The 13,789-nt window shown below is 43.4% G+C and overlaps 1 protein-coding gene across 3 annotated transcripts in view; it reads right to left on the bottom strand.

Annotated features, from left to right (window-relative positions):
• Positions 1 to 13,789, bottom strand: part of plekha8 (pleckstrin homology domain containing, family A (phosphoinositide binding specific) member 8) — a 58,775-nt gene that overhangs the window by 22,964 nt on the left and 22,022 nt on the right. For all 3 annotated transcript variants that reach the window (XM_068002669.1, XM_068002659.1, XM_068002665.1), the window contains exon 5: positions 855 to 1,007. In XM_068002669.1, coding sequence (XP_067858770.1) covers positions 855 to 1,007 — 153 coding nt within the window. The remainder of the gene's footprint in view (positions 1 to 854; positions 1,008 to 13,789) is intronic.

Genomic DNA, 13,789 nt, shown 5'->3' with positions numbered 1-13,789 from the left:
CTAAATATAATAGTGCAGGAACATCAAACTCCTTACTTAATATCAACTTACATACATGGTCATCTGAGAACGCTGTATAAACTACTCAAAAGTCTGTCTGATCTGCTTATTGGAACCACCACTTTTATTTGTGTTTTCTGCGGTCCAAGATTGCACTGCAGAAATAAGTCACATCGGTGCGCCTCAGCTTGCAGCTCTCTCTGTGCCTCATTATGTTCAACAAGTAGCCAAAGGAGAGGGCATGCTGGATGTTTCAGTACCCTTGTTTCTGAATTTCTAAAGATGGCACTCCCAATTGTGAAGCCAGCTTCCTTATTTCAAGATGAATGTTTTTTAAAAATTGAATACATACATGACTTTAAAAAAACTCAAAGATGAGACCATTATAGAGATTTCCCATTGGGGATTCTTTTAATGGGGCTCAGAAAAACCTCTTGATTGGTTGGAAACCTCTCTCACTGAGAAGTCATGGAGCAGTAAAACAAGGCCAGAAGTGGGCTTACTTTTTCTCCCTCTGGATTAGCTTTCTCCTTTCAATTTGTCTGTTTCTATCTCTTTAGCAGCATCCAGGTATCAAATTAATGCAACAGAACTAGGTCACAGAAATAAATATATTAAATCTTTTGTAACTTTAATAAATAAAATGTCTGTGCAATGCTAAAGTAAATTACCTGCCTAACAAATTGCCATAGGATTTATGATTCCTGCACTCCATCCGAACCTGGCAGAGTAAGTTATGGTAAACACATGTACTCAGCACGTAGCGTTAATTCATTTGAAAGCGATCCCATTACATGTGTAGAAGTCACAATAGAATGTAAAAAACAAATCTATTTGCTTAAAAACAAACATACTCTGTTTGGTTTTCTGACAGCCACATTCGGGGAACCTGGAGGTGTAGGTTGCAATAGTTCAGGCCTAAACGTGGCATTGGCAATTTGCATGCATTCTTCCAGTGTCTTCATAAAGGTATTGCAAGTTGATCTTAGAAGAGCTGCCATATCAATCTTCGCCAAGTTTGCGCATGAATAGGAACAAGAAACAGACATAAGATTACAATTTTGTATTAGAAGGTTCAAGGATTGAAAGGGGGATCGTCATGGATGGAATAACATTGTCTCAGTTTGCCAACTGTGTCTACCAAACCATGAGGCAATGACATTAATGGATTCCTCAAACTCAGCCCAAAAAACAGAGCTGCATGCAAACCAAGATAAAAGCGATTCTGGGTTTCCTCCCTTCAAAAAACGACAAACCCCCTTGAAAATCAGAGCATAAATACATACACAGCAGCTTAGTTGGTCGATTTCTCTAAACCAGTCAGATAAGAGTCATGGATTTGATATTATACCATTCCTTCATTTTAAATAAAGTTTTTTTTTTCATTGATGTATCACAATCAATACAAACTGACAGAAAATAACTATTTGCACAATATTGATTCAATATATTATCAGAGAATCAGGGCTTACGTAGACTCCAGAAAGACATGGTGAATAGAAGACCAAAGAGCAGCCAGCAATACTTGTTTTTTTAAAACCTTCAACAGGAGAACTATAAAATTGCTTGGGGCTGGGGCAGAAGAGAAAAGAGGAAAAAGAACAAAAATGTATCGGCCTTTGTTCTCTCTGGTTCCTCATTTGGGATTTTAAATCTATTGGAGAGTTGCAGACCAGAAGCAAACATTTGGTGTAGAATTTCCTCTTCAGTGAGATTATGACATTTCATTCCAGCAACACTGTAAATGTGGATCCAGAACTGTGGACAGCACAAAACACAGGAACAAGGGAGCACTCAGAGGCACCAGAGATCCTAACATTTAGGATTGTCTAACAACTCAGGAAAATGCAAATCCATTTAGTGGGACAGTAACCAAAGCAATAAGATGGGTTGTGTGAAAGATTGCGTTCTAAATTGGTTCAATGGCAATGAAGTCTCATTGAGAATGAAGGGTAACCATTCAGTGATATTATGGCGCACTCACCGTACAGGGCTACAAGGTAACTGGGGAAGCACCGAGACTCATCTCATATCAAGGGGTGGTTTAGCCTGGTGCCTCCATAAGTAGATGTGCCAGGACAGCAATGTAAATGGTTGTCTACAGTGCTGTTTGGTATTTTTGTCTGATCAGGCTAAGCACTCAGCAATGTAGTTGTCACCATTGCAGGTCTATAAATGCCTTCCCTATCAATCATACAGTGAGATATGGCTGCACCATTAGTCTGTCGCCAGTGCTTTAGAACTGTGCCCGAGCTCCATAACACAGTCAGGATATTAAAGAACCCCTTCAAGAGACAATACCTCTGGAACATAAGCACAGCCTAAGGCATGTACAATCCACACTCATACTACTCTCAAAAGCTACCGCACAATCTAGCAAATTTGTTCAGAATTATATTGGTGCCTTCTGGGCAATAATTGGAAGGACATACTGTAACAAAATGTTGGTCTGTTGTGCATTTCCAGTATTTTCCATTTTTGTTTCGGTATTTAGTAGTCATTACTCCCTACCTCCCCAAACTGTGGCTTGGTAAGTAACCAATTCTGATTAAGTTACAGGTTGGCCAAATAGGTCACAAAAGCAGTTTGCATCAGAATTTTACTCACCACCTACAAACAGTGATGTAGGTATGCTATAAAATGTTCTTTAACAGGCACCCTTCTCAGAATGTAGAGACACTATTAAGGCGGTAGAAGCATGGAAATAAGAGGGTAAGTTACTGTCGTCAAAATTTGGCTCTTAATGGCTCTTTCAAACATATGCCACATTCTCTCATTAATGTAAGTGAAGGGGAGGATATTGTAAGAGGATAAGCAGCTGCAGAGTTATTAAAACACCAGGCCAGGAAGGAGGAGAAGCAACAAGGCACTCAAATCTGCCTTGGTTGTAACATGGGGTTGATTCCAAAGCACCAGCAATGGTCAATCCAGTATGGGAAGGAGGATTATCTGAGGTAGGAGATGCTGAGGAAAATTCAAGGATATGAAGGAAAGAGCAGAGGTCAGTTACAGATAATGTTAGTAGCTTCATGGTGATTGGATGGATTAGAAAAACCAACCAATCATCAAGATAGTGGCAGCATAGAGAGAAGAGAGGGAATGAGGGAAATGCATGTCAACAACAGCAGGAAAAAGAATGTGTGTGAAAAATATTGGGATAGCCAGATACTCATGACCGTGCTCATGGCCCAACGGTTAAAAGCATCTCATGGTGTGGCACTGATCATTAACAGCAAAGTCCCAATTTTGATCCCTGGCTTCCATGGAGTTAGGTGACTTCAGTCAGACAGTAGAGCGGGTGCTGCATCTGACCTCAGCACCCCAGGCTAAGAACAAAAGTCAGCTAGAGTTCCTCCTCTTGATGCTTATCCTATGACTCCTGCTGGAAGTGAACCTCTGGATGCAACTGAGCAATGAGTTCAGCTTATTTATGCACGTGCACGCGCACGCGCAACCCCCACCCCATAGGGAACAGTTTGCCAGCATTCATTGTCTGGGCTCACAAACGAAGAATGGCCACTTGAGTGAGGAACCAGAGACGCACCATTCACAGAACTGTACCCCAACATGGGCCATCATCTTTAGATGAAAAGTAGGAAAAGGAAGGAAATTTAGGGGACATAAATATTTAACCACTTTGTATCCACAGGGATCCAAAACGTTCATAGTCGCATAAACATCAAGGGCCGGAAAACACGCCAGGTTTTGATCCCAGCGAAAATGCTTGGAATCAGTGCAGTGACCTCTAGTGGTAACCCTGCCAAAGATTTTTAAGGTCATGGAGAAGTCACCTCATTATGATAACTGGGTGGGCACCTGTGCTACTTCAGGACACAGCTTCAGCATTCACCATGGTGGAGGCACCACAAAATGTGGCCTTGGGTGCCCTCTCGGGGGGAGGAGGAATGCCAAAGTGCTGCCTCCTACTGGAAACATCAGACAGGGACCATCAGTGCCCCGTATAAGGGAGCCAGGAGATGCTTCGCGCTCACCATATCTCTGGGGATTCAGGCCGCATCCTAGACTTGGACCCCAAAAGGTGAACCCCACTTCCACCTGGCCTCACACATCATACCAGTCCACTGCTCTTCCACCAGTCTGCAGATGTGGGATCTCCAAGCTTGGGAGTCTCAGCCCCAGCCACTCCTATGGTACTGTGGTAACTGGCCTTGTTTGGCGCAGAGGAGGCTATGGCTCGACAAGGCCCCACAGAAACTCTCTTGCAAAGCTGGGACTCAGCCTAATTCGCAGCCCTCCCACTAGAGTTGTGATGGAAGAGTCGTGGATTTTCGGCCCCCAAACCTTTAATTTTTCTTCCCTCCTCTACATTCTAGTCTCCAATTAATGCACAAACACTGAAAATGTATTTGAAAAAAAGACAACTGCAGAATAATTGGCTGGAAATCTTACATATCAAACTTGTGTGTGCAATAGGCCTAGTTTATATAGTTTACATACATCCAAAGTAAAGATAAAATTTCACTGTAGTAACAAGAAATAAATACACACATCTATTGTTATAGATTAACTGCAAAAAAGTCTATTCAGAGAAAGAATATATAATGAGCAAAACAAGTTCAAAGTCACTTGACTGGACAAAATCTAGCAGATATAAAAGGCCCATATATTATACCAAATGGACTAACAGATGGGCAGATAAAATCAAGGAAATTACTCAAGTGCCACACTACAAGCACCAGAATTAATAAACACTATAATATTACTTAGGTTGATAGCATTTGATCAAGAATTTGTTAAAATTGAAACATATGTAGTTGTATTCTAAAAATAACTAGAGCACCACATCAAGCTCCCAATAGTTTGAATTCATGTGACAAATGACTGCTTACTTTTCAAAGACAATTTATATAACCTTGTAATGTGTTAACTAAATTTGAAAAAATGTGAGATTATACAAACATGTATTTTAAGTAACAAAAACAAACTAACAGAGGACAGATTGTAACAGCTCTCATTCAATTAACCTGCTCCAGAATCGTAGGAAAATCCTGACATGTTAACCCTTTCCCAGCTTTCACACATACCCCATAATTTTTAGTTAGGTACCTATTTTGCCATTTTCAACAGTATCACCCCTATTTTTGAATTTCTCTTTAAATTAACTTGCTTTTTAAAAAAAAGCATCATATTGTACATTTTCCTTAACGCCACGTGTGATCTAGGAACGGATTCCTTTTTAAAACTACATGCTAATGATAAAATATTTATTCTGCTCCTCAGCAGTCAGCCATTCCCCAGAAGCAGAAACCATCCTTTAGTAAAGATAAATACATAAATCCTGGCCATCTAAACCTCAAATTCAGCATCACTGGCCAGAAAATCACAGAGTATGAATGCCTTCCTTCACGATTGAAATACAAACTCAAACAGCTGTTAGCTTTCATTGTCTACTGTGTGGCAATGTAAACTGCCCTATTCATAAAGCTCCCATTGTTGACTTAAGTTTTCTTAGGGGTTTTGGTGTCACTGCAGATCTTACTTCATCGCCAGCTACTCCGTGCCAGTCACGTTCAGTTTCTGCCCCTCAGTGGCCTGACTACCACTTCAGTTGACGTGCCTTGTGCTTCCACTGACTTCTAGGCTATAAATAACTTCTTACTGTCCTTCAATGCTAGTTTTGGGTGCCATGCAAGTACTTCTTTTTGCCCCTCAGTGACCCACCAGTCATTTCCGTTTTTAAAAAAAAATTCGTTCATGGGATGTGGGCATTGCTGGCGAGGCCAGAATTTAATGCCCATCCCTAATTGCCCTCGAGAAGGTGGTGGTGAGCCGCCGCCTTGAATCACTACAGTCCGTGTGGTGAAGGTTCTCCCACAGTGCTGTTAGGAAGGGAGTTCCAGGATTTTGACCCAGCGACGATGAAGGAACGGTGATATATTTCCAAGTCAGGATGGTGTGAGACTTGGAGGGGAACGTGAAGGTGGTGTTGTTCCCATGTGCCTGCTGCCGTTGTCGTGCATGGTGGTAGAGGTCGTGGGTTTGAGAGGTGCTGTCGAAGAAGCCTTGGCGAGTTGCTGCAGTGCATCCTGTGGATGGTACACACTGCAGCCACTGTGCGCCTGTGGTGAAGGGGGTGAATGTTTAGGGTGGTGGATGGGGTGCCAATCAAGCAGGCTGCTTTGTCCTGGATGGTGTCAAGCTTCGAGTGTTGTTGGAGCTGCATTCATCCAGGCAAGTGGAGAGTATTCCATCACCCTCCTGACTTGTGCCTTGTAGATGGTGGAAAGGCTTTGGGGAGTCAGGAGGTGAGTCACTCGCTGCAGAATACCCAGCCTCTGACCTGCTCTTGTAGCCACATTATTTATATGGCCAGTCCAGTTAAGTTTCTGGTCAATGGTGGCCCCCAGGATGTTGATGATGGGGGATTCGGCGATGGTAATGCCATTGAATATCAAGGGGAGGTGGTTAGACTCTCTCTTGTTACAGATGGTCATTGCCTAGCACGAATGTTACTTGCCACTTATCAGTCCAAGCCTGGATGTTGTCCAGGTCTTGCTGCATGCGGGCACGGACTGCTTCATTATCCGAGGGGTTGCGAATGGAACTGATTTCTGGTTTATCTTGGAAGGCCTCAGTAAATGTTGAATTGTGCAATCTTGGAAATTTTGACTGTCACTCAAGAACTAAAATGACAAGTACTTAAACAAAACACAAGCATTTCCACTTGCTCCTCAATATCTGCTCCAGCCTCCAAAAAATGAATGAAAGAAAATATACGTATTTAAAAAAATGGGAGTTTCACTCAGCTCACATTTGTAGCAACTACATTGTAAATTGCTAAAGAGTTTACTTTATTTGAAAACAATTGTTCAAAATTTCCATTTTCACAATTTTTAGATTTTACAATTAGTTTACTGGGAATGTTTATATTTTAAAAGCTTTCTTCAAAACATTTTTAATTCACTAACTTCCAGTTCCTGGCCAAGCTGGCCTTGAGGCTCTCCATTCCCTGCATCATCCAACTATGCAGCTACCTGCTGGTTTAAAATTGGACCAGCAACTAAAGCTTCATATGGCTCAGTAACTCTTTGGTTTCCATCTTAAGATAGTCTGGGATTTAAAATACTACAGGAATTTTCAAATGGCACTTGGTCCTCTGCAGAAAAGTGAAAGTCACCTCCTGTGACCCAGTGATTAAACTCTGTATTTACTTAAAACATAAATATTGAAAAATGTAGTCACTAGAGTGGTGGGACATGGGTCAGGCACTTCACCACAAAAAGTGTTGAGGTCACAATCAGATCAGCCATGATCTTATCAAACGACAGAGCAGGCTCGAGGGGCCGAATGGCCTACTCCTGCTCTTAATTCGTATGTATGTGCGTATGTAAAAAGGGGGAAAAAAAACCTGAAGGTCAATCATCCTGGGCACTTTTGGACTCCTATTAACCAACTATAGACACACTGATGGAGGGTTCAGCTTACTCCCAAATCAGGGAAGGTTTCACTCACTGATTTGCTGCTTGTGATTTTGTATTGATGACAGGAGAAACTTCTTTACACAGTTGTGAGGCTGTGAAATTCATTTCCAGGGTCAATGATTGAGGCAGAAATTACGTAAACATTCAAGAATGCTACCACAGTGCCAAGGTGTCAGCCATGGTTCAGGGGTAGCACTTTCACCTCTGAATCAGAAGGCTATGGGTTCAAGCCCCACTCCAGAGACTGGAGCACATAGTCTAGGCTGACATTTCAGTGCAGTACTGAGGGAGCGCTTGCACTGTTGGAGGTGCAGTCTTTCAGATGAGACATTAAACTGCCAAGAGCAAGTGAGCTTTCCCAGTGTTCTGGCCAATATTTATCCCCAACCAACGTCATTAAAACAGATTATCTGGTCATTTGATTCATTGCTGTTTGTGGGACATTGCTGTGCACAAGTTGGCAGCTGCACTTCCCTATATTACAATACCGTACTCTGGGTGGGGGACTTCAATGTCCATCACCAAGAGTGGCTCGGTAGCACCACTACTGACCGAGCTGGCCGAGTCCTGAAGGACATAGCTGCTAGACTGGGCCTGCGGCAGGTGGTGAGCGAACCAACACGAGGGAAAAACTTACTTGACCTCGTCCTCACCAATCTACCTGTTGCAAATGCATCAGTCCATGACAGTATTGGTAGGAGTGACCACCGCACAGTCCTCGAGGATACAGCAAAGGCTATGGGCCCCGACAACATCCCAGCTGTAGTGCTGAAGACTTGTGCTCCAGAACTAGCTGCGCCTCTAGCCAAGCTGTTCCAGTACAGCTACAACAGTGGCATCTACCCGACAATGTGGAAAATTGCCCAGGTATGTCCTGTCCACAAAAAGCAGGACAAATCCAATCCGGCCAATTACCGCCCCATCAGTCTACTCTCAATCATCAGCAAAGTGATGGAAGGTGTCGTCGACAGTGCTATCAAGCGGCACTTACTCACCAATAACCTGCTCACCGATGCTCAGTTTGGGTTCCGCCAGGGCCACTCGGCTCCAGACCTCATTACAGCGTTGGTCCAAACATGGACAAAAGAGCTGAATTCCAAAGGTGAGGCGAGAGTGACTGCCCTTCACATCAAGGCAGCATTTGACAGAGTGTGGCAACAAGGAGCCCTAGTAAAATTGAAGTCAATGGGAATCAGGGGGAAAACTCTCCAGTGGCTGGAGTCATACCTAGCACAAAGGAAGATGGTAGTGGTTGTTGGAGGCCAATCATCTCAGCCCCAGGACATTGCTGCAGGAGTTCCTCAGGGCAGTGTCCTAGGCCCAACCATCTTTAGCTGCTTCATCAATGACCTTCCCTCCATCATAAGGTCAGAAATGGGGATGTTCGCTGATGACTGCACAGTGTTCAGTTCCATTCGCAACCCCTCAAATAATGAAGCAGTCCGAGCCCGCATGCAGCAAGACCTGGACAACATCCAGGCTTGGGCTCATAATTGGCAAGTAACATTTGCGCCAGATAAGTGCCAGGCAATGACCATCTCCAACAAGAGAGAGTCTAACCACCTCCCCTTGACATTCAACGGCATTACCATCACCGAATCCCCCACCATCAACATCCTGGGGGTCACCACTGACCAGAAACTTAACTGGACCAGCCATATAAATACTGTGGCTACGAGAGCAGGTCAGAGGCTGGGTATTCTGCGGCGAGTGACTCACCTCCTGACTCCCCAAAGCCTTTCCACCATCTACAAGGCAAAAGTCAGGAGTGTGATGGAATACTCTCCACTTGCTTGGATGAGTGCAGCTCCAACAACACTCAAGAAGCTCGACACCATCCAAGATAAAGCAGCCCGCTTGATTGGCACCCCATCCACCACACTAAACATTCACTCCCTTCACCACCGGCGCACTGTGGCTGCAGTGTGTACCATCCACAGGATGCACTGCAGCAACTCGCCAAGGCTTCTTCGACAGCACCTCCCAAACCCGTGACCTCTACCACCTAGAAGGACAAGAGCAGCAGGTACATGGGAACAATACCACCTGCACATTCCCCTCCAAGTCACACACCATCCCGACTTGGAAATATATCGCCGTTCCTTCATTGTCGCTGGGTCAAAATCCTGGAACTCCCTTTCTAACAGCACTGTGGGAGAACCGTCACCACACGGACTGCAGCGGTTTAAGAAGGCGGCTCACCACCACCTCCTCGAGGGCAATTAGGGATGGGCAATAAATGCTGGCCTCGCCAGCAACGCCCACATCCTGTGAATGAATACAAAAAAAATAGTGACTACACTTCAAAAGACTTCCTTGGCTGTGAAGCACTTTGGGACATCCCAAGATTATGAAAGACACAATATAAATGTAAGTTCTTTCTTTCTTAACATTCAAAATTAGATTGGATAGGTGGATGGGGGAAAGGGTTCCAAGGGATATGGGAACAGGATGGGTAAACATGATTAGAACTATTTGTTTGCATGGAGGGTAAATGTCAACATGGACTGGTTCACCCAAACGGCCTGCTGCCATGTTGTAACTTCTCTTTATTTCTATGGTCTATCATTAACGCAGAGAGCCTTTCTCTGATGGCCAGTCCTGCTGGTCACCTCAACTTATTTTTTTATATTTTATTCAATCAAGTTTACTTTTATGCTTTGCTTCCACAGATTTAGAATAGAAGAAATTTACAGCACAGAATGAGGCCATTCGGCCCATCGTGTCTGTGCCAGCTGAAAACGAGCCATCCAGCCTAATTCTACTTTCCAGCTCCTGGTCCATAGCCTTGTAGGTTATGACACTTCAGGTGCACATCCAATTACTTATTAAATGTGATGCGGGGTTTCTGCCTCTACCACCCTTTCAGTCAGTGAGTTCCAGACCCCACCACCCTCTGAAAAAATTTTTCCTCAGCTCCCCTCTAATCCTTCTACCAATTACTTTAAATCTATGCCACCTGGTTATTGACCTCTCTGCTAAGGGAAATAGGTCCTTCCTGTCCACTCTATCTCGGCCCCTCATAATTTTATACTCCTCAATTAAATCTCCCCTCAGCCTCCTCTGTTCCAAACAAAACAACCCCAGCATATCCAATCTTTCCTCATAGCTAAAATTCTCCAGTCCTGGCAACTCCCTCATCAATCTCCTCTGTACCCTCTCTAGTGCAATCACATCTTTCCCGTAACGGGGAGACCAGTACTCAAGCTGTGGCATAACTAGTTTTTAATACAGTTCTAGCATAACCTCCCTGCTCTTATATTCTATGCCTCAGCTAATAAAGGAAAGTATTTCATATGCCTTCTTAACCACCCCCTAATCTCCCTGTCCTGCTACCTTCAGGGATCTGTGCACATGCACTCCAAGGTCCCTTTGTTCCTCTACACTTCTCAGTATCCTACCATTTATTGTGTTTTCCCTTGCCTCGTTTGCGCTCCCCAAATGCATTACCTCACACTTCTAGGGATTGAATTCCATTTGCCACTTTTCTGCCCATCTGACCAGTCCATTGATATCTTCCTGCAGTCTACAGTTTTCTTCCTCCTTTATCAACCACAGCCAATTTTTGTATCATCTGCAAACTTCGTAATCATGCCCCCCTACATTTAAGTCTATACCACAAAAAGCAAGGGACCTGGTACTGAGCCCTGTGGAACCCCACTGGAAACAGCCTGCCTGTCACAAAAATTCCCGATCATTACCCTTTGCTTGCTGCCACTGAGACAATTTTGGATCCAACTTGCCACTTGCCCTTGGGTTAATGGGCTTTTACTTTTCTGACCAGTCTTCCTAAATTCCACGTAGACTATATCAAACGCACTACCCTCATCGAACCTCCTTTAACTTGTGAGGCGGGATGGTATGTTAGAAGGATCATCAAATGAGGCCATATGGGTTGAACTGAAGAACAAAAAAGGGGGAATCACACGAGAGTACTATAGATCCCCAAACAGTCAGAAGGAGATAGAAGAGCAAATATGTAGGCATACTTCCCTTAACAAATCCACGCTGACTGTCCTTGATTAATCCGTGCCTTTCCGAATGATGATTAACACTGTCCCTCAGAATTGTTTCCAACAATTTGCCCACCAAGGTTAGGCTCACTGGCCTGTAATTACTCGGTCTATCCCTTTCTCCTTTTTTAAACAGTGGTACAACGTTAGCAGTCCTCCAGCCCTCCGACACCAGCTTGTAGCCAGTGAGGATTGGAAAATGATGGGTCAGAGCCTCCACTATTTCCTCCCTTGCTTCTCTTAACAGCCTGGGGTACATTTCATCCGGGCCTGGCGATGTATCTACTTTCAAAGATGCTAAACTCTCTCTCACTATGTTTATCCCATCCAGTATGTCACACTCCTCCACCTTAACTACAACCTCTGCATCGTCCCCCTCTTTTGTGAAGACAGACGCAAAGTGTTCATTAAGAAGCATACCCACATCTTCCGCCTCCACACACAGGTTACCTTTTTGGTCTCCAATAGGCCCTCTCGTTCCTTAGTTAACCTCTTGCTCTTAATTTATTTATAAAACATTTCTGGGTTTTCCTTGTAAATATGTTTTCATGCCCTCTTTGCCTTCCTAATTTCCTTTTTAATTTCTATACTCCTCTAGGCTTTCTGCAGTATTGAGCTCTCGGTGTCTGACATAAGCTTCCCTTTTTTGCCTTCTCTTACCCTGTATGCTCCTCGTCATCCAGGGGGCTCTAGATTTGGCAGTCCCACCTTTTTTCTTTGTGGGAACATATTTGTTCTGAACCCCTTGAATCTCCCCCTTGAATGCCTCCCACTGCACTGTCACTGATTTACCTTCAAGTAGCTGTTTCTAGTCCACTTTTGCTAAATCACATCTCAGCTTAGTAAAATTGGCCCTTCGCCAGTTGAGAACTTTTACTCCTGGTCTATCTTTGTCCTTTTCCATAACTACGCTAAATCTAACTGAATTCTGATCACTACCACCAAAATGTTCTCCCACTGATACCCCTTCTACCTGCCCAGCTTCATTTCCTAAAATGAAGTCCAGAACTACCCCTTCTCTTGTTGGGCTTGCTACATACTAGCTAAAAAAGTTCTCTTGAATGCATTTTAAGAATTCTGCACCCTCTATACCTTCTACACTGATTCTATCCCAGTTAATATTAGGATAGTTGAAATCCCCTATTACTGCCCTATTGTTTTTGCACTTCAAAAATTTGCCTACATATTTGCTCTTCTATCTCCTTCTGACTGTTTGGAGATCTATAGTACTCTCATGTGATTCCCCCTTTTTTGTTCTTCAGTTCAACCCATATGGCCTCATTTGATGATCCTTCTAACATACCATCCCGCCTCACAACTGTAATTGTTTCTTTAACCAATATTGCAACACCCTTCCCTCCTTTTTTATCCCCCTCTCTATCTTGTCTGAAAACCCTGTAACCAGGAATGTTGAGTTGCTATCCCTGCCCTTCTTTATGCCATGTTTCAGTAATAGCTATGATATCATACTTCCATGTGTCTATCAGTGCCCTCAGCTCATCAAATCAACCTGGCAAATTGCCTAGAATAAGAAGTGGCCTTCAATGTACTACACATGTTACATAGAGTTTACAGCACAGAAACAGGTTATTCCGCCCAACTGATCTGTGCTGGTGTTTATGCTCCACATGAGCCTCCTCCCATTTTACTTCATCTAACCTTATCTCCATATCCTTCTATTTCTTTCTCCCACGTACCTATCTAGCTTCCCCTTAAAGGGATCTACTCTATGTGGTAGCAAGTTCCACATTCTAACCGCTCTTTGGGTAAAGAAGTTTCTCCTAAATCCTTTACTGGATCTATTAGTGACTATCTTATATTTATGGCCCCTAGCTTTGGACTCCCCCACAAGTGGAAACATCTTCTCTAAGTCTACCCTATTAAATCCCTTCATAATTTTAAAGATCACTATTAGATCACCCTTATTTTTCTAGAGAAAAGAGCCCCAGCCTATTCAGCCTTTCCTGATAGAACTGAGAGATTATAAATGGGATCATCCTTGTAAATCTTTTTTTTGCACCTTCTCCAGTGCTTCTATATCCCTTTTATAATATGGAGACCAAAACTGTACACAATACTCCAAGTGTGGTCTAACCAAGGTTCAATACAATTTTAACATAACTTCCCTGCTTTTCAATTCTATTCCTCTAGAAATGGACCCCAGTGCTTTGTTTGCATTTTTTGTGGCCTTGTTGACTTGCGTTGCTACTTCTAATGATTTGTGAATGTGTACCCTGGATTCCTTTGTTCCTCTACCCATTTAGGCTCTTATACTCCTTTTTATATGACCGGTTTATTCCTCCTACCAAAATGCACCACCTCACATTTATCTAT

This window comes from Heptranchias perlo, chromosome 2 (genome assembly GCF_035084215.1).
Source record: "Heptranchias perlo isolate sHepPer1 chromosome 2, sHepPer1.hap1, whole genome shotgun sequence".
Taxonomy (NCBI): Eukaryota; Metazoa; Chordata; class Chondrichthyes; order Hexanchiformes; family Hexanchidae; genus Heptranchias; species Heptranchias perlo.
Note: the sequence above shows the minus strand (reverse complement) of the source record. Positions and strands in the feature narration are given on the sequence as shown.